Below are 22,152 nucleotides of genomic sequence, written 5' to 3' on the forward strand. Positions count from 1 at the left end.
CTTGTCTATCCAGTTGGTCTAAATACCTGCCATTAGGCTCTCCAGCTCTTACCCCTCTTCATCCTGCGTTCTCCACCTGGACACTTCAGTTAGATTTAGCACAATTTGAGTTCTGGTGCAGAAGACTTAAAAAAAAAAATAATGATCAGCTGTATGTTGAAAGTATCTTTTTCGTGTGCTGATCTGGCAATTGCCTGCAGTTTTTCTCTTGTAAGAAAATAGTTGCTTCTGCTTGATTAACAGTATTAACTAACTGTAATACAACATACTACGTACTTAAAACATCCTGGAATTAAGTTCTGTGCTTAAAATTATCAAGAAATTCTGAAGCTTGCATGTTTGAGTGTAAAATTCTCAACAAGGAAGTATTTATTGTTTCTTCAGTTAATTGTGATTTTTTTTACTTAACAGCTTTCACCAAGGATGGAACTACTGAACTGAAATAACCTGGACATCACCACTGTGAGAAAAACACTTAAAACACTTAGGAATTAGCTTATGGAAAAGCTTGGAGAAGCTGATTTACTGAAGAACAACAAAACAAAACTGCATCACTGTTGGTAACCTGGCTCTGAGAGCAGTCTACCTCCCTGCCTAGTAATTGCTCTACAACAAAGTAGAGTTTATCTATGTTTGTCTCATCAAGCCTCTGGCCTGTGTGGAAGTGCTTTTGCCTATTGAGCCACAGAACGTTTTTTTTTTATTTATTTTTTTTTACATCTTTCTGTTTGAGTTTCATGTTTGAACGTTCATGTTTGAACGTAGATTGGCTTTTGTTACGAACCTCAGTATGAAGAGTAGCACATATCTTTGAAGTTAAGCCAGCTGTGAAGTGCTCTTGATCATAGGCAGCTGATGATGTTGCATTTTTTGAGTAAAGTTTTATGTTTGGCAGCATAAATAGATAACATTGGTATAGCTCCAGCTGAGTTTTTCATTAAAATTGAATAGGAGCCTTTCTGGAAGGTGCAGAAGGGACTGGAATCTTCTGTTTATCCACCTGAAGTATAGTCTTGGCAAAACTGTCTTGACATTTTTTTACCTTGACTTCATTTCTGTAATTTGTCTTGACCCCACTCTAGCACTACTCCTCTTAATGATAAGAAGATAGTTTAACGTTAGGAAGCTAATATAGTTTCCATGTCAGCTCAGCTGTAGGCTCCTTTGAAGGTGCTAGTATTTAAGATGTGAATTCTTCCCTCTTGCCCCTCTGCTATCCATAAGAGAAATGTCTCTGCCTTGGAACCCTTCATAGTTTAGTACTGTTGTATTTGCCATAGGACAAATGCGTAGATAATACACTATTTTTATTGGCACCTCTGCTCTCACAGCTGTCCTTTGCTCTTGTAAGACTGCATTTTTTCCATAGTTTTTGTTGCATGTAGCTGCTGTTGCATAGGTGCTTAAGTTCAAAGCCAAGTGACAACATTGGTTGTCCTCCTTCCAATTACTCATGTAGTCTCAGCTCTGCCTAACTGTGGTAAGAAACTTGACTTCCAGCAGTAGCAGGGTGGTGTGAGCATTGTTTCCTTTTGGCTAAGAGACTTACTGCCTTGGTTACTCTTTTCTTTTCCTTTTTTTTTTTTTTAAAGTCTTTGCTTGTCTTATTTAGTGGTTCGCATGAACATTGAGACCATAAACCCTTTTGGATTATTTTGCTCCTTTATTTGTACAGCCCCTAGCACAGCAAGGACCTAATGTGATGACATCTATAAATGCTCAATAATGTTCGGAAATGGAAGGGGTTTACCATCACACTTTATGTAGGCTGGTAGTGCTGCTGATTATTTATTTGAAGTTGGTTTTGACCAAATAATCTGGGATTTGAAATAGGATGGGAACTAGGAAATAGGATTTTCACTGATGTGAAAATTACTTCATTTTGATCACTAGATAAGCTTCTTGTTTTTCGATAGCTCCATCTAGTGCAACAAAAGGTACATGTGTAATGTCAGATGTCTTTAGCATGTGTTCTCATGAGTCCACATTACCCAGAAATTTCCAGTTGACCTGATGCTCCTCAAAGCAGAGAGGGGCACTCCAAAAGTAGCAAAGACAAACAAAATGAGAGTTGATGCTTGGGTCCTTTAAAAGTTAGTTAATGAATTCAACATAGGTAGTGGTATATATTTGATATCATTGCTTAAAACTTCAGTTTCATGTATGTCTTCTTAATTTAAAGTAATATAAAACTTAAGTTTACAGCTGTTTAATTTGATCAACTAAGTTTTTATTATTATTATTACTGTACTGTTTAGAAGGCAGTTTACGCTCTTGTGATGGTTACAGTTCTTACTATGTTTTTTCTGGGGTATCATGATTGTGTTGGTGATGTTTGATACATTTGTGGAGGTGAGGTCCGTTAGTGGCTATTGGCCATGATGCAGCCTTTGGGGTTGGAAGTCCTTTAGCTCACTGATTTCCCTGGCAGAGCCTCCTAGTTTTCATCAGGGATCACTGTTATACTTGTTCCTTACACTTTTCCCTCGAGCATTGGCTACTGGCTTTTGTGCCCCCTGCCCCATCCAACCCCCAGCTCAAGAGGGAGGGAATACAACTCCCTGCTGCCACAAATGATGCGAGTTCCCTGCATCTGGGAAAAATGCAAGAGCCAGCATGTGCAGAGTGTGAGGGTTGCCTTCACCCTGAGAAAACTGCATTCCTGTCTAGGCTGTTGAACCAGGCTTCTTCTGTTGGCAGCAAGGTGCTTGGAAGAGAGAGCCCTTGGTTCAGCCTGGTAGCAGGAGCTGTCCTTGGTCCAGCCCAGTATCAGGAGTTTTATAAAATCCTGCAACGTGCTGGGTGATAGTAGTTAAGTCTTTCTGTTCCTGGTTCAGCACCATTTCAGCATGATGCCTAGATGACCTGATGATAGGTATTGTGTAAACAATCTGAGAGAATGAATTGTAACACATGCTAGTCCTTTTGTGGAGGCAATGGCTTTTATGGAAAAAACAAAAAGTTTATCTTCTGTGTCCTCTGTTTTCAGAGGACAAATTACAAAATTGACACATCTGATAAATTATTTTTGAAAGGTACCATCTTTGTTGAAAATGTCTTTTTTTTTTTTTTTAAACCCATTCCCCTGAAGTGTGTAGAAACTGTAAAACAGCAGGAAGCCAAGCCTCTAAAAGCATCTAGAGGAATTTCATATTATTTTCATAAACTAATCTACCCACTCACATCTATCTGTGTAAACTAATTACTTTTTTAATTATGTAGCCTTTTTGATTGCTTGTGGAGAACTGTGGTGAAATTTGCCACTAATTACACTGGGGCAGGAGGAGGCTGCTGGATTGTTAGCAAGGATGAGAAATTTTATTTCCTTTCGATGAAATGGGGAGCAAGCAGTAATTGATACATAAATAATGTGCTTATTTTTCCAATTTCAACCTATACAGCTTCTGTTAACCTCACTAATTGAAGCTCTTTCTCTGGGTCATTGGGTTTCCTTCCATCTAATGCAATGTCTACAGGAGCTGCAGAACAATAAGGAAACCAAACTGTTGCATGGTTGAAGTTTTCCTTCTTCCTGTTAAGGGTAATGCTTATGCTGATTGATTCTAGATTTTTGGACTTTGATTTCCAGTGACATTTGACCCAAAATGCTGGATTCTAGGACATGGTAGCAAGTAACCTGCAAAGTTCAGCCACTGATTGGTATTGTTTGTTGTTTTTGTATTCCCAGTGTGGTTAGAGATACAATTAGAAAATTGGGGAATGGCAGGAGTTGCACAACTATTGTGCTATCTCCTCTGAAGCCCAAAGGCCATAATTTGGATTTATCATGAAGCTTATGTTACATATAATGACAGTATATAGTCAAGATTGTACACATAAGAGAACCCAGCAAGCGAATCTCCTTTGTGTTTTTTCTGTCCATAGTGCAGTCTTGGCTCCTTATAAAGAGTGGATGCCTGGAGAGATCAAGAGAGATGAGGGCCATTAGGATGGCTAGGCTATAAGCCGTGTATTTTCTTCTCCTTTTTCTCAAGTGTTAAAGACCTCTTCTGAGTCCGTACTACGCCTCAGTAGTTGCTGCTTCCCTCCCAGTTGCTTCCAGCAGGACCCACAGTTGACCTCTGGTGTCATGCAGCCTCCATCCGTCAGTTCTCAGCTTCAGGCCAAACCTCTGACCTCTTCTTTGCCTGAATGAGTCACTTGTGCACAAAATAAACACCCCTGTCTAGTCAGAAATTTGAGGCACTTTAGGCATTGCATTAATGACAGGTGTTCAGAAATGGGAATAAAAACAAGTAGGAAGCCAGACAAATGACTTTATGTGGATCATAGTCTACTTCTTTCAGTCCACTGCATTTTAATGTGCAGTACAAGATCTGAAAGGTTTGATACATACCACTGAAACCCTCTTCTTTGAGGGGGCTCTAGGGATCACTTCTTCATCGCTGCTGTGGAGGGATGATATTCAGAGTAGTTCACTTCAGCTGTGTCATGAATCTTGCCTTTTTTAATTTTTTTTATTTTTTTTTACATTTCCATGTGGGTGGGTGAGCTTTAGAGATGAGTTCTGCGAAGGGAAAGACAGTTGTTCCATTCACTTTTAGATGGCTTTCCCTAATATGTATGTATGAGGAAGGATCAGCTGTACCTGTGTGATGTTGAGGCAAGTATGCTCTATTCCTGCATGTGGTATAAGTCTTGCTCGTGCTTACAAGCCACAGTAGGCCTCGATGTGACCATTCCTTTCATGTTGGAATTCAAGAACATGATAAGGAATCACAGTTTGACTATGAGCCAGCCATTTTACCTTATAAATAAAATGGCTGAAGAAAAGCCTATTTGAGTTCTCCAAGGATCGCAGCAGGCTCTAACCCTTGATCTCTGTGGTGGTAAAGTTATTTCCCCAACTGAGCTATGGTTCAAGATTGACTGATGGTACATCAGTCCTCTGTTGTCCGCGGGCAGCAGGCATTACCAGGTGAGTACAAACAGGCACTCCCTGATTGCGTCTCAGAGCAGTCTCCCTGCAGTACCAGAGCTGTACGATGTGCAATGTACCAGAATGGCAGGGTCGGTAGAAAATACCAAAATTGCCTTATCTGAACCATAGCCAGGATGAAAAGGTACAGTCAATTGAAAAGTCAATTGTCTCACAGTCCTGTCAGTAGTCCTTCTAAGCAAAGGACCCCTTGAGCTCTCCAGGGACCGCAACGGGCTGTGCTCTCAATCTTCCCCCGAGCTGGGACAACTCTCAGGGTACCCCTGAGGGGAGCACATCACGGGGCTGGCTCCTTGAGCAACAAGCTCGTCTGTGGACAAACACTGATGAGGGAGTGGGGTGAGTAATTCACCCTAAGGAGGAACTTTGGAAGCACATGACTGTGTTTAGAACCTCCCCCCAGGACTCTGCAGTAAGTCTTGGGTGAACCTTGCCATTCTCAAACCTTTAACTAAAGTCACTGCTTCTATTGTAGCAAATTCTCTTGAAATCATTGAACCTGGTTGACGATTAAATGCTGTTAAGAATCATACAATTCTAATCTTGTGATTTACCATAAAAGTATAAAATAAATCCTAAATTGCTACTACATGAAAGTTTGTAGAATTCCATGATGGATGTGTGACAGAACTGCCTTGTCCAGCGTCTGACCTCTAGGGATATACTTCTGTCAGCCTCCCTAGGCAACCTGTGCCAAGAGCTTTGTCTGTCTTAAATTTAGACATTTTTCTGAGGTGTGGGGAACCATGCTACCTTTTTACTGTGCTGCAACTGAAACCCATTGGATTTTGTTGTGTCTGCCAAGCAAAAGTTCATTCCTTTCCTCCGCTGTCTTTTGCATGCTTGGAGACTATTGCCATTACCACCCTCAGTATTGCCCAGGTTAAAACACCTGAATTTGTTCTGTATATCCAGACAGACCGTATTTTAGTCTTTCTCACTGTTTTTACACTGAATCTTTCCTATTTGTTCATTCCTTGAATTGTAGCTTCTAGCTACAGCTTCTAACTGCAATAATGCTTCTAGATGAAGCCTTAGTGATATGGAGAATTTAAGGGCTGTTACCCTTGTCATGTGTGCTAGGCTAATGTATCTTGTATAATTCACTAAAACCTCTGCATCTCTTCCAGAAATGTTGAAAAGCTTTTACCTTTCCCTGTGTTTATGCAGCAGATAATTCCTGCTGTCATGTATTATTTTGCATTTTTCCTTATTGAAATATGTTCTTACTGAAATGCATGTTTTTCTAAACTTTCTCCAGTTTGTTTAAAAGCTTGATTTCTGATCTTGTCTTTCAACATACTCAACTGCCTTGCGTCACCCACATATTAAACATGTACACTTTCTCTTTTGCCTCTTTTGTCATGCAGACCACTTGAATGGAACTGAATATTTTGGGATGGTCAATTTTAGTATTAAACTCTTGAAAATGACTTGGTGAAAGGAGCTGTGCACGTGTCTGTCCTACTTACCTGGGAATTACGAGGACCCCAGTCTATGAGGTATAGTGCAGTAGTTAAGCTTTTTTTTTTTTTTTTTTTTTTTCTGGATCTGAGCCCCTCTGCTTGTTTTAGACCACAAACTTGAATATTTTTTTCTTTTTTCTTTTTTTTTTAACTCTTCTTTAGGAGCATGTTTTGAGCCATGGCTGCTAGGTATTCTGTGGGAGAGCTCTCAGTCTCTGCTTTTAAAGACAGATCAGTCAATGTTAGAGGAGTGTAGGAAACTGACGGCAGCTCAGTTGATGGCTTTCACCAGAGGTATTGGAGATGTGGGAGATGTATTGCCAGAAATAGTCCATTATTCTAAAAAAGCAGAGCAACTCAGTGGTAATTATTTACTTCTTAACTGGCAGATCTGAATTCAAACCTCTACCTTAGGTTAAGCAGAAAGGATTTGAAAACTGATTTTCTGGGTGGCAGATAAAGCCTTTTGTTACCTGCTCCTAAAGTTGGTGTTTTCTGCTGGCTAGAAACTTCTTGCATAGTTTATTGGTTTGTGAGTGCCATTTTGAAAGTTCAGATTTTTTCTTTGCCTGGAAGTCAAACTCTGACAGAGCATCTTGGAAGTGTTTGTAGCATGGGGTACATAATATTCTGTAGATCCATGAGCATTAGACATTTATGAAATGGTTGCCCTTGGATTCAATGGCACTGCGCTAATTGGCTCAGCGCTCTGCAGTTAATCGATCCCATTTTCCTACCTCAAGGCTTTTAGCAAGGCTTCTAATATGCTGTGTGACCATAGTGAAATTCAGCTAATTCAAGTCAGTGAACAATATTTAGATGGGAAAAAAAATACTTTGTTCTGTCTCATCCCTTTTATGCTAATAAGCTATGGCCAGGAATGGCCCATAAGTAGGGATGCTCTCTCTGCAAGTGCTTTTGGACCAGACTGTGTGTTTTCCTGATCTCTAGTTGGTTGGTCTCTAGGATAGCGGGGTCAGTTACAAGAACAGATTTCTGTACATTAAAGTAAGTAAGTGGTAGTAGTTAGGCTAATGAAAATAAAAAGGTGCAAGGGTACAGTAGCAGCTGTTTACTTGGCTTGTATTTTGAGAGAAATAACTTATTTAGACATCAGACTCTGAGCAGAGGTTCAAGGTTGCAAATCCCAGCCAGACAGAGGTACAGCTTACTTATTGGAATCAGAGCCACAAGAATAGGGGTGGCAGATGGGATGTGGCTTAATTGTGTGCATCCTACAATTCATGATGAAATGTGGGGTTTTCTTGAATCCCCTTCTGAAGTATTCAGCTAGATGTAGTTTTCCAAAGAAAACTGCTTCCTTGTGTCTTGCTCCCAGAACATAAACATTGTAAAGCAACAACCCAAAACTTGGTTCTAATAAATTGTAAGGTTTACTTTTCAATGCAGATTATTTTGAGGGACTTTATTTTGAAATGTGTCATAGTAGAGGCCATTATTTAGAAGCATTATTTTAGAATCATCAGTTACTTTTTTTTTTTTTTTTTTTTTTAATATAAGAAACTTACCTTTAAGGAATTATTGAGAAATTATTGCTGGGGAAGAAAGTGCCATATATTAAAATATTTTTTTGGTAACTAACAAAAGCAACCAGCCTGTGAATTAGCCAATTACAAGAAATTACCTGAGTGTTGTGGAATTTTTTCAAGTGCAGGAATGAGTTTAAATTAGATGACAAACGGTTTTGAAACTACTTTGTTTTGAATGCAGAATATAACTGAGGACTTGAGAAACAATAGTTTCCAGGTGAAGGTACCAAGTTAGTTCTGCCTCTTGCTTAGATTGCTGTAGTACTTTAGATGCTGTACGTCTTCTGAGTCAGAGGACAAGAATCTTAACTGTGCACGGGTAAACTGAAAAACAGGTTGTAGTTGGCAAGCATATGATCAGAGCAATGGGCACAGGTCTTACGTTGATAACTTCCCAATTGTTACTTTTTGCCTATGCTTTTCTTATGATTTCATCTCTTTTGTTTCTTCAGCTAGGGTGTAACGTGGACTCCTCTTCTGCTGTGGCCTCTCAGTAAAACAAATGTTTTGTTCAACTAACAAATAATTGAGAAACTTCTTAAATATATTCTACCAGGAAGGTAGCAATAATGGAATGGATAGCACCTCTGTCCAGGGCATAAAAAATTGTAATCATGGTAAGAAAGTGGCATGAAACCTTGAGTGTCAAATGAACATGCATCAGTTGTATGTAAGAGTAAATCCAGCTCGTGACAATCTTATGTAAACTTTGAAAGGCATCAGTAAAGCTCGGGGCAGGATTCAAAATGGACATAGGCCTAAAATGCTGCCCAGGGAATTTTTCTTTTTTGGTGGATGCTCTCTTGTACTAGCTAATGCAGACTATGTATCTCCAAAAAGTGTAGACAGCTACTGCTTTTTGAATTTGGGATCTGAGAGGGTAATAATGATACTACTCCTTAGCCTTAATTTTCTTTATTATACTTCACTGTGGAACTTGGATCTAGTCTAAATGATAAACATTTTGTCAGCAAAAATAATCTTCTATATGAATAATCTGCATCTTGCCACTCAGAACGCTGCTGGAAAAATTCAGTCTGTCATAATGTATTACTAGACCAACTTGCTCTGCTAGCATGAGTAATGCATTACCTGCATGGAGTTGCCAATCACTCTTCAAGGGCCAGCCCTATGTAACTGTTACCTTGTCACAGTTTTTTGGTATAGTTTTTTACAGGTCTTATGCTGCAGTCCTCCCAGAAGTCACATACTTCCAGGGGCAACTGGAGACAACAAGAAAGCAATTCATTTAATGTATGAACATATTTTGATTTTCATCAGAGAAGCGGGCTGTTTTCTGTACAACAGAGTATGCTCAGTCTTTCGGAGAATTTAGTAAGAGGGAAGATGAAAAGGATGGGGAGATTGTCATCTTGGTTCATGATGCAATCAGAGGGAGCTAGAAAATAGCTCGGACAAAAATGTGGAGGCAAACATGGCTCAGGTTGTGACAACTGCAGACACAAGAAAACATTCTATTCTAGAAACTACTGCACTGAGAAGCTTTTCCCTGGAGTCTGGTTTATACATTAACTACCTATTAACTACCATGCATCCTTAATGCCAACTTAAGCCATTCTGCAAGGCTTCTTCTATCCAGCCACTACAGGTAACACCTATTTTCAGCATTCATGCTGACCTGCATTCCTTGTGGCGTTCAGCAACTGCACGCCATTCTTCTGTGGATATGTTTTTTCAGGAGTGTGTATTATTTCTTCTTCTGAAGAGTAATCTTTATCTGAAGTTCTGCCTTACCCAGCAGACTTGGCATCCCCCCCCCCCCCCCCCCAAAGCTCCTTATCAGGTCAGTGTTTATTTACCAGATTCCACTCAGTAGCCTGCAAAGCATAGCTAGTTGCACTGACTGCAGCTGGTCAGCTAGGGATGCAATTTGCTTTGTCTGCTCCAGCTTGCCGTTCCTGGTGAAGGTCCATAGAAGATGACTGAAATGTGTATGCCAAGACAGATGTTCTCTTCAGCAGCAGTTCACTTGTGCTGTGAACAGGGCAAGGTCATTTTGCAGCTACTTACCTAGGGCATGATGCTGGGAAGAAGGTGTGCATACACTCTATGAAACCATAGTGTTGTCACAAATGCTTTTAGCTCCTAGAACTGTCTAAGATCTGGCATATGATCTGGCTAAGATCTGTCTAAGACTGGGATCTAGCATCTCCTAATTCAGAAGTAGGTCATTCTGCAGCCAATCAGAAATCTTGCAGTGCTGATAATCTGTCAAAGAAGTGCTTAGGAGTTATTGAGAAGTACACATTACTTTCATTGTGCCAAATAGATGTAGATGAAACTGCAGTTTACACATACTCAGGCAAACAAAAAAAATCTATAAAGAGCATTCAATAGAGCACCACACAAAAGGTATGTTTTGCTTCCTGTTGCCCTTAAGGAACAAGCCAAAAAACTTTCAAACTAGAAAAACTAATATAAAAAAACCTTTTTTGTTCATCAGCAGAGCTTTCTCTTTGCTGTTTATAGAAGCCATTCTGAAAGAACACAGCTTTTGTACATAGTGTTTTAATGATCTTCCATGTAGATCAAGCATTGTTCCCTTATCCATTTGTTTTGTTTCAGCTTCTGGGGTTTGAACTTTGTACAAAAAAGTCACAGTGGCCAAGGTGAACAGCTGTGATTTCAGGAAGAGTTCACTCCAGAACTCCTACAAGCAGATCCAACTGACAACATACTAAACAGCTGCAAAATTCTTTTTATTGAAAAAGTACCTTAATTTTGATCAATGGAAATTGTGTGAATTGGGCTCTACAAATCAACCTCAGGCAAATTGAGAAAGGTTTGGAATCAGCTCTTAATTCCATCTTAGGCTCAAAGATAAACAAGGAGTAATACTTGATAAACTTACAGATTAACTGCATCACAGAAAAAAAATAGGTGACTTTGAAGTGTCATTTAGTTCATTTCCTCTTTCAGTACAGATTTTATGCTATAATGGCTTGAAATTATTTCAATTACAAGGTGCTTCTAAAGTATTTATTAGCACCTCACATTCCTTACATAGCTAAACACTTGAACTGTACTTTATTTCTTAGCCTAAGCTTATATTAAATAGATTTTTTTTTTTAAATTCTTTTTGTAGTTGAGGTGAACTGGCAATGCTTCTGTTTTGCCTGAATTTGGAACACACAGATGTTTCAGAACATCCTTTATTTGATGCATCTTGCAGTAAGAGAAAGGCCAGTTTGCATAAAGGGAACCTTAGCAAGTCAGCAGTAGTAATAGAGCTGTAGTAAAACAAAGGTGTGGAATGGACCCAGTGCTAATGCATATAAAGAGTACTGAAAAACTTCTAAGCTTCCAGCTTGACCGACTCTAGTATGGAACGTGCTTCTTTATACTCTTCAGCTTCTTCCAATTCTTTTTCATTTTCCTGGAATTAAAAACAAAACTTTTGAGTACTTCAAAAATAACTGATATTGGAATGTATTTGAGGAGTAAATTATGAAATGTAGGATATATCCTTACTGAAAGCACTAGTTTTACATGACTCAAAACACAGGTAATTTCTTTTGTCCTATTTAAGGTCCATTATAATATCTGTCACATTTGAGTAGATTTGACTTATGCATAACTTTATTTTATGAATATTCTGAATGAATTTTTTTATGAATTCTTTATGAATAATTCTGAATATTTTATTCTCTGAATAAAATAAAGTATTTAAAAACAAGGACAGAGTAACTGGAACCAACAACAAGAGAACTCAGAACAAAAGTACCATTAGGAAAAAGCTTAAAGAGTCTGACAGTTGAAAAAATATATAACTACACAGTTAATTTTAATAAAAACATTGAAGGTGATCTAAGAAAAGAAAGCAACCTTTAAAGACTTCCAAATTCTTAACAACAATAGTAACTCCCCATATTTCTCATTTTGTGTTTGTATAGCGTGCTGTACAGACCAACAGTATCACTTCTGCATGCGAATGAAACCTAGATCAGCTAACTGTCAAGTAAGTTGCTGAACGGCAGAAGGACCCTAAATCTTGCCACATTCTGAGCATTCCTTTTGGAAACAATTACAGGCATACCACCCAAAGACAAGATGCTGTATGTTTTCCCCTGAGAAAGGATATGCATTTTAGCCATCAAATGTGTTTGAAGCTTAATTTACAGTATATATTTTATAGCCTCACAGTAGCATTTACCTTTGTAGTAGCATTCTTGGTGAAAAGTCAGCTTTTAAAATAAACATAATAATAGCCAAACCTAGTATATTTTCAGTGAATCTATTTGTACCAGATATTGTTTATTCCTGCAGGTATTCGTATCCTAAAAATGCATCCCAGTTGCTCACCTCAATAATAAATAGTATAGAGGCAGTACTCAGCAATGACTCAGCTGTCTTGTTTCTTATACACATCATAATAATAGTAGTAGGCAAAAGATTTTGAATATTTCAGTTCACTACCAGTATATTGTGTACATCTGTATAAAACTAGAAAGACTACCTAATGTGGGTGAACTATTTTTTCTAATCATGTAATTAGCAAAGGAACTGAGTCCATTGTAGCAGTATTGAAGTATATGTTGGATATACATTCCATCAAAGACTGTCTCCAGTATATTAAATATGCACAGAATTTTCATAGACTGAAGACTAAGTCGGTGTAGATGGTTATCTGAGATGGAGTTCTGGGGTATGTTACAGGATGCCAGTCTTAGGTCCCATAAAAAGGTATTTTTCAGTCCAGCTCTATTCTGCTGCAATTGCAGTGCAGACTAGTATGTTTATCCATGTTCATCAAAGCATATCAGCATTTCATGGTAAGTAGTTTTTGATGCTATACTTACTAGTAGTTGGGTAAGATCTGCATGTGCAATTTCTAATCTGCGCTGACAGTCTGGAATCATCATTCGTGACTCTTGTAAGATCTCGACCTGTGAAAATTGGAAGCCAATGAAATGAAAATGTATTCCATACAGAAATGTTTTTTAAGACAAGTCTTTACTATGAAAAATCAGTAGTCCAGTCATCATCTACGAACTTCAGAAGGATTGTACCTATTTTCTGAATTTTCGCCTATTTTAGTAAAAGACACTCACTTAGCATAATTGCTTAAAACTCTGTTAATTTACAGGACATTTCCATTACTCTGTGCTTAATTAACTATAAAGTATTAAGTAGAAAACAGTATTTACAATATTTTTTCCCTTAGAAAAGAAAAGTACAGCCTGGTAAGCTTTCCATACAACATTTGTTAAAAAAGGCTATTTAAAACAAACTTTCTCCTGCTGTCACAAAGCAGCTTCATCCAAAATGGGATCAGCTGGTTATATAAATATCTCCTGCATCTTTTGGGTAATAAAGAAAAACAGTGTTCAGATAATACCACATAGAGATAATTACTGCATGAAAAAAGTTATTGAGTTATTGATCACATTGTGTGCACACTGCAGGAGGCTCTGACTGAAAGACAAAGGTAAAGAAAAATGAAAAGCAAAGACCAGCAGGCTCGTATTTTTGATGCTTATCATGCATAAAAAGTTATTACTTATCCTTGTGCTTCATTTTAGGAGAAAGATTATTCTCACCATGCACTTTGAACAAAATTACTAAACTGGCACCCCACTGAATCTGAACATCCTGCCTCCTCCTACAGAAAACAACTTCAGATTTATATAAGTGAACATTTATTTCATGGAACATTTCTGGACCTGAAATCCAACTACTGAAAAGAAAAGGTATGCAAAGTTGTTCAGTAAAGTTAAATCTATTTAGAGATGAAAATCAGTTAGATATTTAAGTACGAAACCGTTTCTGCATTCACGATAATCTGCAACAGAAGGTATTCACTTTAAATGGCTCACCACATTCTGTCATTCCTGTGTTTCATTTTCCTTTCGGTATTAATGCTGCCATACTGAAGGGAACCAAAGGGAACACCATCATCACAAAATGGAAGAAAAACTATGGCTAAGAATATTTTATAGGAAGGCCTGTTGTTGTAAAACATTATTTCACGTACTTAGATGTCTTATGTTTAAGTTTTCTGTTCAATACATTTTTAAGAGAAAGGGTTTAAAAACTTTGTTTCTAGCTTCTTTTCAGAGAATCTAGGGCAAAATTCATATACTTTAATAAAGCAACATAGGTGATATGTTAAAATAAAGTTAAGCACCTCCAAGTTACAATTCTCATCAACATTACCATTTTTCTTTTAAGCACTCAGTATTGGACTGTGTTAAAAACATGGTTAGTCACTCTGCATATTACACTTTCAGTAGCAATCAAATACATAAAGACTTGTAAATTCCAGAGAATGAGGTGTGTCAAAATGCATGAGATGATGCTTTCTGATTTCTGTACTACAACTCGTTTCTATAGAGAATACCTATGGGAGTGAGAATATCCACTGATTATATCCTTGGGATGGTATTGCTAACTAGTTGTGTATTACAAAGCTGCTGGATGATGTGGAAACTAGTCATTTATTTCATATATGCCACTCAATAAGCAATCTAGGAAGGGAAGACACAAATCTAGGATCTGCAGGCTCCAGTCCTGGGTTTTGTAAGAAAAGAACAAAACTAGCCAAATTCCTCAGTTCAAAACAGAATATGAATGAGATCCAAAGGGGTGCTGTGTTTTATTTATATTTGCCAGCACTTATGCAACAATATGAAACAGAAGAAAGATAAATCCTGGAACTACCTTCTTCAGCAAATGGTTGGAGAACGGAACAGGGGTTTTACGGAACCAAGACTGAAGTTAATTACTAAATGACCTATGCAAATTTTAATAACTTCTGCACAAAAAAAAAACTTTTTTTCAAGTAATACTGATTATCCCAGATAGACATTTTACTGTTGCAAATGCATATAATAAAGCACAGTCTAAAGCTCAAATAATTAGATATGTTTTAGAGCTGGAAAAAAAAGTGTTTACTCTCCTACTGTTTTGAAAATTAAAGAACAACCCTCTCTCCTCCCTCAGCACACTCTAGAAACATTCTGACTGAACTCTAAGGCGTTTAAATTATAAGCAGGTCACGGAGGAAGTTATTATATGAAACTGATCTAACTTTGCAAAGAACCATAAACATCTTCAAGGTTTCTGTGAATTACAATGCCAAATAGAAGTATTAAAAAACTGGAGTAACTGAAGTGCAGTTAAATGAAGTGTTAAGACAAAGCAATAAAGCACAAAACCATACGGATAGCAAATTCAATTTGTTGTCAATAAGTGCACATAGGACCAAAAGAGTTATGGCAACTACGGTGAGGATGATGTCCCCATTCCTTTCAGTGTATTTAGGAAGCCAGTTAAATCTCTTCAAACAGCCACATTTCTAGCCAGTTGTCTTTCAGGATTGAACGTATTTCTAATGAACAGATGTTTGGCATCTTGCAAAGGAAAGGAGCCTGCTCAGATGTGATGGAGCTCTCTAACTGTTGAGGTATATGTAGCCTATTTACTAAACACGACGTGGATTTTTCATAAATTGGATCAGATGTCAAAGAACCGGTGTGCCTATTATACTATCAATGGCCTTCAAAATATTTTACATAAATTCCAGATTGCAGCAACAGATAAAATAGGACTGCAGACAGAAAAGCCAAATAGATGCAAACGCACAGACCAGTTTATTAAGTGGAAGGGCACCATAACAAATAAAAAGACAACTATTTTACCTATTCACAATAAGCACATAGGCCAAACACAACTCTGTGGAAAACGGTTGAGGATGCTTTACACATAAGCTGAGGCTTTAGACATAAGCAACTTTGATTTCTTTATCAACGACATAGACAACATGATTGAAAGCACCCTCAGCAAGTTTGCAGACGACACCAAGCTGAGTGGTACGGCTGATACCAAAGAAGGAAGAGATGCCATGCTAAGGGACCTGGACAAACTTGAGAAGTGGGCCCATGTGAACTGCATGAGGTTCAACAAGGCCAAGTGGAAGGTGCTGCACATGGGCTGGGGCAATCCCAGACATGAGCACAGACTGAGAGAAGAACTCACTGAGAGCAGCCCTGCAGAGAAGGGCTCAACCACCACACCAGTTCTGGGGCCTCCAGCACAATAAAGATGTGGGGATCTTAGAGCAGGTACAGAGGAGGGCCACGAAAATGATCAGAGGGCTGGAGCACCTCTGCTGTGAAGAAAGACTGAGAGAGCTGGGGCTGTTCAGGCTACAGAAGAGAAGGCTTCCTCACTGCAGGTTTTCAGTACTTAAAGACGTCTCATAAAAAAGATGGAGAGCAACTTTTTGCTCGGGCAAATAACGATAAGACAAGGGGAAATGGTTTTAAACTAAAAGAGGGGAGATTTAGATTAGAGGTTAGGTAGAAATTCTTCACTCAGAGGGTGGTGAGGCACTGACACAGGCTGCCCAGAGAAGCTGTGGATGCCCCATGCCTGTAAGTGCTCAAGGCCAGGCTGGATGGGGCTTTGAGCAACCTGGTCTGTGGGAGGTGTCCCTGCCCATGGCGGGGGGTTGGAACGAGATAAGCCTTCAAGGTCCCTTCCAACCCAAACCATTCTATGATTCTATGATTTAAGAGATCCCATAATAAAAGTTCAAAGGCACTATTTCAACTTATCTAGGCAGATCAGAACTGCTTAGATGAGAAAGATTCTCGACTTTTTGGATCACCAAGCACTCATATTAAAACATCAAATTTTTGTTAACTTGAAGAACAGCAATAAAAGTAACTGCTTGTGAGCGTCAATACCAAGTACTCTGCAACAGGAAGCAATTTTGCTGAGCCCGACTGACCTGTACAGTATAATGGGGACAAATTTTATTGGCTTCAAGAAGGTGAAAGCAGATTCTGTTTTTCTTTTCAGGTGACCCACAACTAAATATGAGATTTTGATGTGCTGATCCACAAATTGTTTGAAAACAACAGGAAAACCCTTATGGGGCTATCTATTATTCCTTGATCTTAGAAGAAACTCCAATGAGCTACTGTGTCAAAGGGTATGGTGACAATGTTTGATATGACAGGAAAGGTGTTCTAAACATAAAAGACTAAGAAAAATCAGGTATGTGAATGAGTCATATATATTTATATGTGAATTAAATGAACACGAGTATATATGTGTGTGTTCATGCTTTTAAATACTGTTTTACAATCGCATGCACTTTGACTGTTGCACAACTGAAAACAGATAATTGTAACAACAGATGATTTAAGGTGAAAGGGACTACCCGAGGTCAACTTGTCTAATCTCCTGCTCAAGCAGGGCCAGCAGGAATGGATTGCCCAGGACCACACCAAGGTGGCTTCTGAGTATTTTGAAGGAGGAAGATTCTACAGCCTCTCTGGGCAGCCTGTGCCAGTGCTCTGTCACCCCCAGAGCACCGAAGTGCTGGCTGGTGTTCAGGGAGAACCTCCTGTGTTCCAGTCTGTGGCCACTGCCTCTTGTCCTGGCACTGGGCACAAGTGAAAACAGCCTGGCTCCATCTTCATTGCGCTCTCCCTTCAGCTATTCTCAAAGCCTCTCTTCATAGGAGAGAGGCTCTGGTTCCTTCATTATCTTCATGGCCCCTTGTCAGACTCTTTCCAGGATGTCTATGTCTCTCTTGTACTGAGGAGCCCAGCACTGGAGACAGTACTACAGAGGTGCAACGTCATTGATGCTGAGTAGAGGGGAAGGGATCACCTCCGTCAACCTGCTGGCAACACTTTGCCTAATGCAGCCCAGGATAGTATTAGCCTTCTTTGTGGTGAGGGTTTTCCTTCTTAGCTGTTTCAGGAAATAGTCTGCCTCCATCTGAACAAAGCAAGAAAAATATTGCTGTTTTCATTAATATGTGAAAAAAACTATACTAGCAAAACTGTATGTACTCTGTCACGCAGATATTAAATTCTATGTTAAGTCCATTAGAGTTTTAATTCATCTAGAAATGACATTATATTAGAAGTAATTTGGAACTGTAAGATAACTATTAATAAAAAAGGCAATTTGTTATCAGTAAAAACTCCGACAGTTAACAAAAACTTGGAAGTAGATCTACAATCCCATTGAGAGGAAACAAACAGTAGATACCTCATTTTTTTTGTACATTCATAAGCCTCAAGATAAAAGCATTAGATGGGAAAGGATGTAATTTGTACCCAGGACAAATCAACAGCCACAGAAATACAGAAAACTACTGGTTCCTAACATTAGTCTACTCTCATAAGTGACTATAGTGCGAAGTTTCTATTAAAGTATCATGAAACCCTGTGTGAAGACTTCATGTATGGAAAACCATTACAAATGTGTAGAAACTCAGGCTTCATTAAAAGAAAAAAAAAAAAGAAGTACAGTTGCATAACTTTCTGCAATCAGGGCTCTTAACGACTCTTTACGGATACTAAATTCAGAATTTGAATTTAGTAGAATGCTTCAGAAGTCTTTAAATATTTCGTATTCCAAATTTTTGTATAAATTACTTGAGTTCAGTTTTTAATAAGCCTATTTTCAGTTTAGTATCTTACAAAGATTGTTAAAGTTTCTTTCTTTCCTCATATTTTTTCCCCTCATACTGCTCTTCATTTATTACTTCTTTTTTATCTGCCAATTTAGCCAAAATAAATTGTTATAAATTTTCCCCTATTTCTATACTTCTCATCTGTCTTTTATAGATAAAAAGTAGGTACTACAGAGTTGTTTTTTATTTATATATTTAAATAAGTTGTAAGTAATAGGAAAGAAAGGGCTTCCTTGCCCTATTATACTAGAGATTCTTTCCCTGGGATACACAATCTACCACACATAATTCTTGCTTAGTATATGAGCTGAAATACAGCAAGTAGTATAAATACAATGTGCACCAGGAACAATGGTACTATACAAAGTCTTTGAATTATATCCTTGGTCAGAGCATACTAACATGGAGAGTGAACTCTCCTTTTTGTTTCTCTGATACCAAACCTGCTCCTCACTAACTTAGTCTTTCTGCACCCAGCAATTGCCAACAACCTGGTTTGGTCACTATCTCTGCTAGAGATCACTTGAGTATGCAGGAACCACAAGTTGCCCCACTACCTAACGAGTTAGAAGAAAAACACTGAGTCAAACCCTGACTATTGTTCTACAGAGGGACTGATGCCTTCTTGCAGACCAGACACACACTGAAGTCCAACTATGCTGTAGGAATCTGATTATTCTTTTTAAAGTAAAATCTTCCTTAGTCACTTCTGTACTGGTAACCCATATTCTACTGCAGGGTTCTAACTAGAAAGCTAAATGAGACTAGTGGTGCATTAAGAGGTAAGTAATGGTTTTAAGCTTTTTAAGCCTTCCTCCCTCAACTATTGATTGATATGTATCTATATATACTTATCTATTTTAGCTGATACCTCAGCTAAAATAATAGTTAAAATTATTTTCATAGTCTCAAATGATTGAATTCATTCCCATCCTTTCCCATTAAAGGGCAAGAAAATCTTCAGAGTAGTCAGCATGGATTCACCATGGTGAAGTCATGTTTTGCCAACCTGATCAGCTTCTATGATGAAATGACCAGCCTGATAGATGAAGGGAGAGCAGTGGATATTTTCTACCTGGACTTCAGTAAGGCCTTTGATGATGTCCCCTGTAAGATCCACATAAAGAAGCTGCTGAAATATGGGTTGGATGAGCAAACAGTGAGGCTGACTGAAAACTAGCTGAATGGCTGGACCCAGAGGGCAGTGGTCAGTAGCACAAAGTCTAGTTGGAGGCCAGTAATGAGTAAGTAAGTATTCCAGGGGTCAATACTGGAACCAGTCCTGCTTAACATCATTAATAATCTGGGTAACAGCGCAGAGCTCCCCCTCAGCAAGTTTGCAGACAGCGCAAGACTAGCAGATACACTAGAGAGGTTGTGCTACCATCCGCAGGGACCTCAACAGGCTCGAGAAATGGGCTGGCAGAAACCTTAAAGTTCACCAAGGAAAAGTGCAAAGTCTAGCACCTGATGAGGAACAACTCCAGGCACTAGTACATACTGGGGTCCACCCAGCTGGAAAGCTCTGCAGAAAAGGACCTTTGAGTCCTGGTGGGCACCAAGCTGAACATGAGCCAGCACTGTGCCATTGCCAGAAAGAAAGCTAGTGGTATCTTAGGCTGCATTCATCAAAGCAAGTTTATGGAGGTGATCCTTCCAACTCAGTGAGGCCACACTGCTGTAGTACTGCCTCCCATGCTAGGCTCCTTAGTACAAGAGAGACATGGACATCCTGAAAAGAGTCAGACAAAGGGCCGTGAAGAAGATGAAGGAACCAGATCACATCTCCTGTGAGGACAGTCAGAGAGCTGGGACTGTTCAGCCCAGTGAAGAGAAGACTGAGGTGGGATCTTACCAACGTATACCAATGAAGGGAGGGTACAAAGAAGACTGAGACAGGCTCTTCTCAGTGGTGCCCAGTGCCACACAATGGGCACAAACTGGAACACGAGGTTCCATCTGAACACCAGGAAGTACATCTTTACTCTGAGTGATGGAGTGATGGAACAGGTTGCCAAGAGAGGTCATGGAGTCTCCCTCCTTGGAGATTTTCAAAAAGTATCTGGATACGGTCCTGGGCAACGTGCTCTAGGTGGCCCTGCTTGAGCAGGGGGTGGACCAGATGACTTCCAAAGGTCCTTTCTGACTTAAAACCGTTCTGTAATTCTGTGATCTCACAAATGCTACTTTTAATTACTGAAACAAAGACTACAACCATATTTTTAAATAAACTCAGATTAGGGTGTTATTAACTAAAAACAATCCTTGAAATGTTTAACTGCAGTTTTTGTTGTTTTTTTTAAGAACTTCTCAAAATATTAAGTCCATCCAAAATATGTTTTTGAGCAAACTCTTCTGGTATTTTATAATTTTGTTTAGTGTAAGAGATTTGACCTTATGACAAGCGTGCACACTGGTTTTAAGCCTCCAGGTTCTTCCTAACCTAAAAATATGACTTTCCGAATGCAAAGCGCACTACAAGAACAGATGTCATTGTAGGGACTGCTTTTCAATTCAGGCAGTGCTGAATGAATCTAGACCATTCTCTTTGAAGGCTTTTGTCACTGGTCTCTGAGAACACTTTCAAGTAGTGTGCAACATTTCATTTCGCAGCAAAAGTTCACAGACTTTCTGCTGGATTTCACTTCAGTGATTTCTTGCATGTCATAGAGGAAATACCATGGTACAGTCAAGTAATCTGATAGATGTGGGACACTAAAAATGGGAATTGCATTCATTAGTTCTTGTTAGCATCAGTAGATCTTCAGGAATACTACTGTTTCTGTAGGACCTTGGAGTCTCAGTCAGTGGTGAGACAGAGACAGCTCAACTCTAGAAATACAATGTCTTACAGAAATTTTATGTTTGTATTTCTTTCCCATATCACAATGAAAACAAGAACAGACATGCACACATGAACTGAAATCTGAATTTATTACATGTTTTACCTTGTTTTAAAAGGACCTTCTCCTGGTTTTTGTTGATTTTTACATTTGGGTTTTGTTTTACCTGTTCTTCTAAAATGAAGATGGGACAACAGGAGGCTTTATAACATGAGGCCACCAAACTTGTGAAACCTGCTTATGAGTGAAGGTAATTCTCATTTATAGTTTCAGTGAAGACTTAAAGAGAAAACACATAGGAAATGTTTAGGAAAAAAACATTGTTCAAAGACAACATTCTTAGTTGAAAAAATACAGTCTGCAACCACTGTGAGGAACCTTCTAAGAAAAAATTATCATATTTTAACAGTGACGGTAAATGATACTCTTGAGCATACCTAACTACAGTATGCACCTTGCTAGTTAGTGCCTTCACTACAAATTCAAGCAGCTCCTAGGACAGACACATACCCATTGCTCTCCCTTAGAGGACTGTGATTTCACCAAAGTGATAATAGCATACAAAGAAGGAACATTTCAATTCTAGTGTATTAACAGGCATTCTCACTTCACAGTAACACTTGCACTTACCACCAAGCACTTAAAGGCATTCAGAACATTTATTTTCAGGCTGACAGTATTTCTGAGAATGGGAGTTCACGATGGCCTGATATTCATTGTTAGTGATAGCCATCTTGATACCAAGTGGTAAACAGTCTATACCCAGTCTCCTTATGGTTATCAGTTCTGGAGGGCAGGAATTTTCCACAAATGCATATTGTGACTTTTATAATTGATAGGATTTTAGTCTGGAGGAGTCTGAAAAAAGTACATG

At 38.7% G+C, this 22,152-nt stretch overlaps 1 protein-coding gene and 1 long non-coding RNA gene across 4 annotated transcripts in view; one reads left to right on the plus strand and one right to left on the minus strand.

Annotated features, from left to right (window-relative positions):
• The first annotated feature begins 288 nt into the window (after positions 1–288).
• LOC310890346 lies at positions 289–9,756 on the plus strand. The gene is made up of 2 exons (XR_014577207.1): positions 289–597; positions 6,331–9,756. It is a non-coding gene; the product is annotated as an uncharacterized lncRNA (long non-coding RNA).
• Positions 9,757–10,675: 919 nt separating this feature from the next.
• TBCA (tubulin folding cofactor A) overlaps positions 10,676–22,152 on the minus strand; it is a 36,483-nt gene continuing 25,006 nt past the window's right edge. Inside the window, exons 3-5 of one of the 3 annotated variants that reach the window (XR_014577206.1) lie at positions 13,814–13,866; positions 12,797–12,883; positions 10,676–11,373 (exon numbers count right to left, since the gene is read on the minus strand). Coding sequence is in view for 2 of the 3 variants with exons in the window: in XM_083819262.1 (XP_083675388.1) it covers positions 11,293–11,373; positions 12,797–12,883 (168 nt within the window). In the remaining variant the exon portion in view is untranslated. Of the gene's footprint in view, positions 11,374–12,792; positions 12,884–13,813; positions 13,867–22,152 lie in introns of those variants that run through there. The other 2 variants (XM_083819262.1, XM_083819263.1) reach the window with 2 other exon arrangements.

The sequence above is a fragment of the Anser anser genome (genome assembly GCF_964211835.1).
Source record: "Anser anser genome assembly, chromosome: Z".
Taxonomy (NCBI): Eukaryota; Metazoa; Chordata; class Aves; order Anseriformes; family Anatidae; genus Anser; species Anser anser.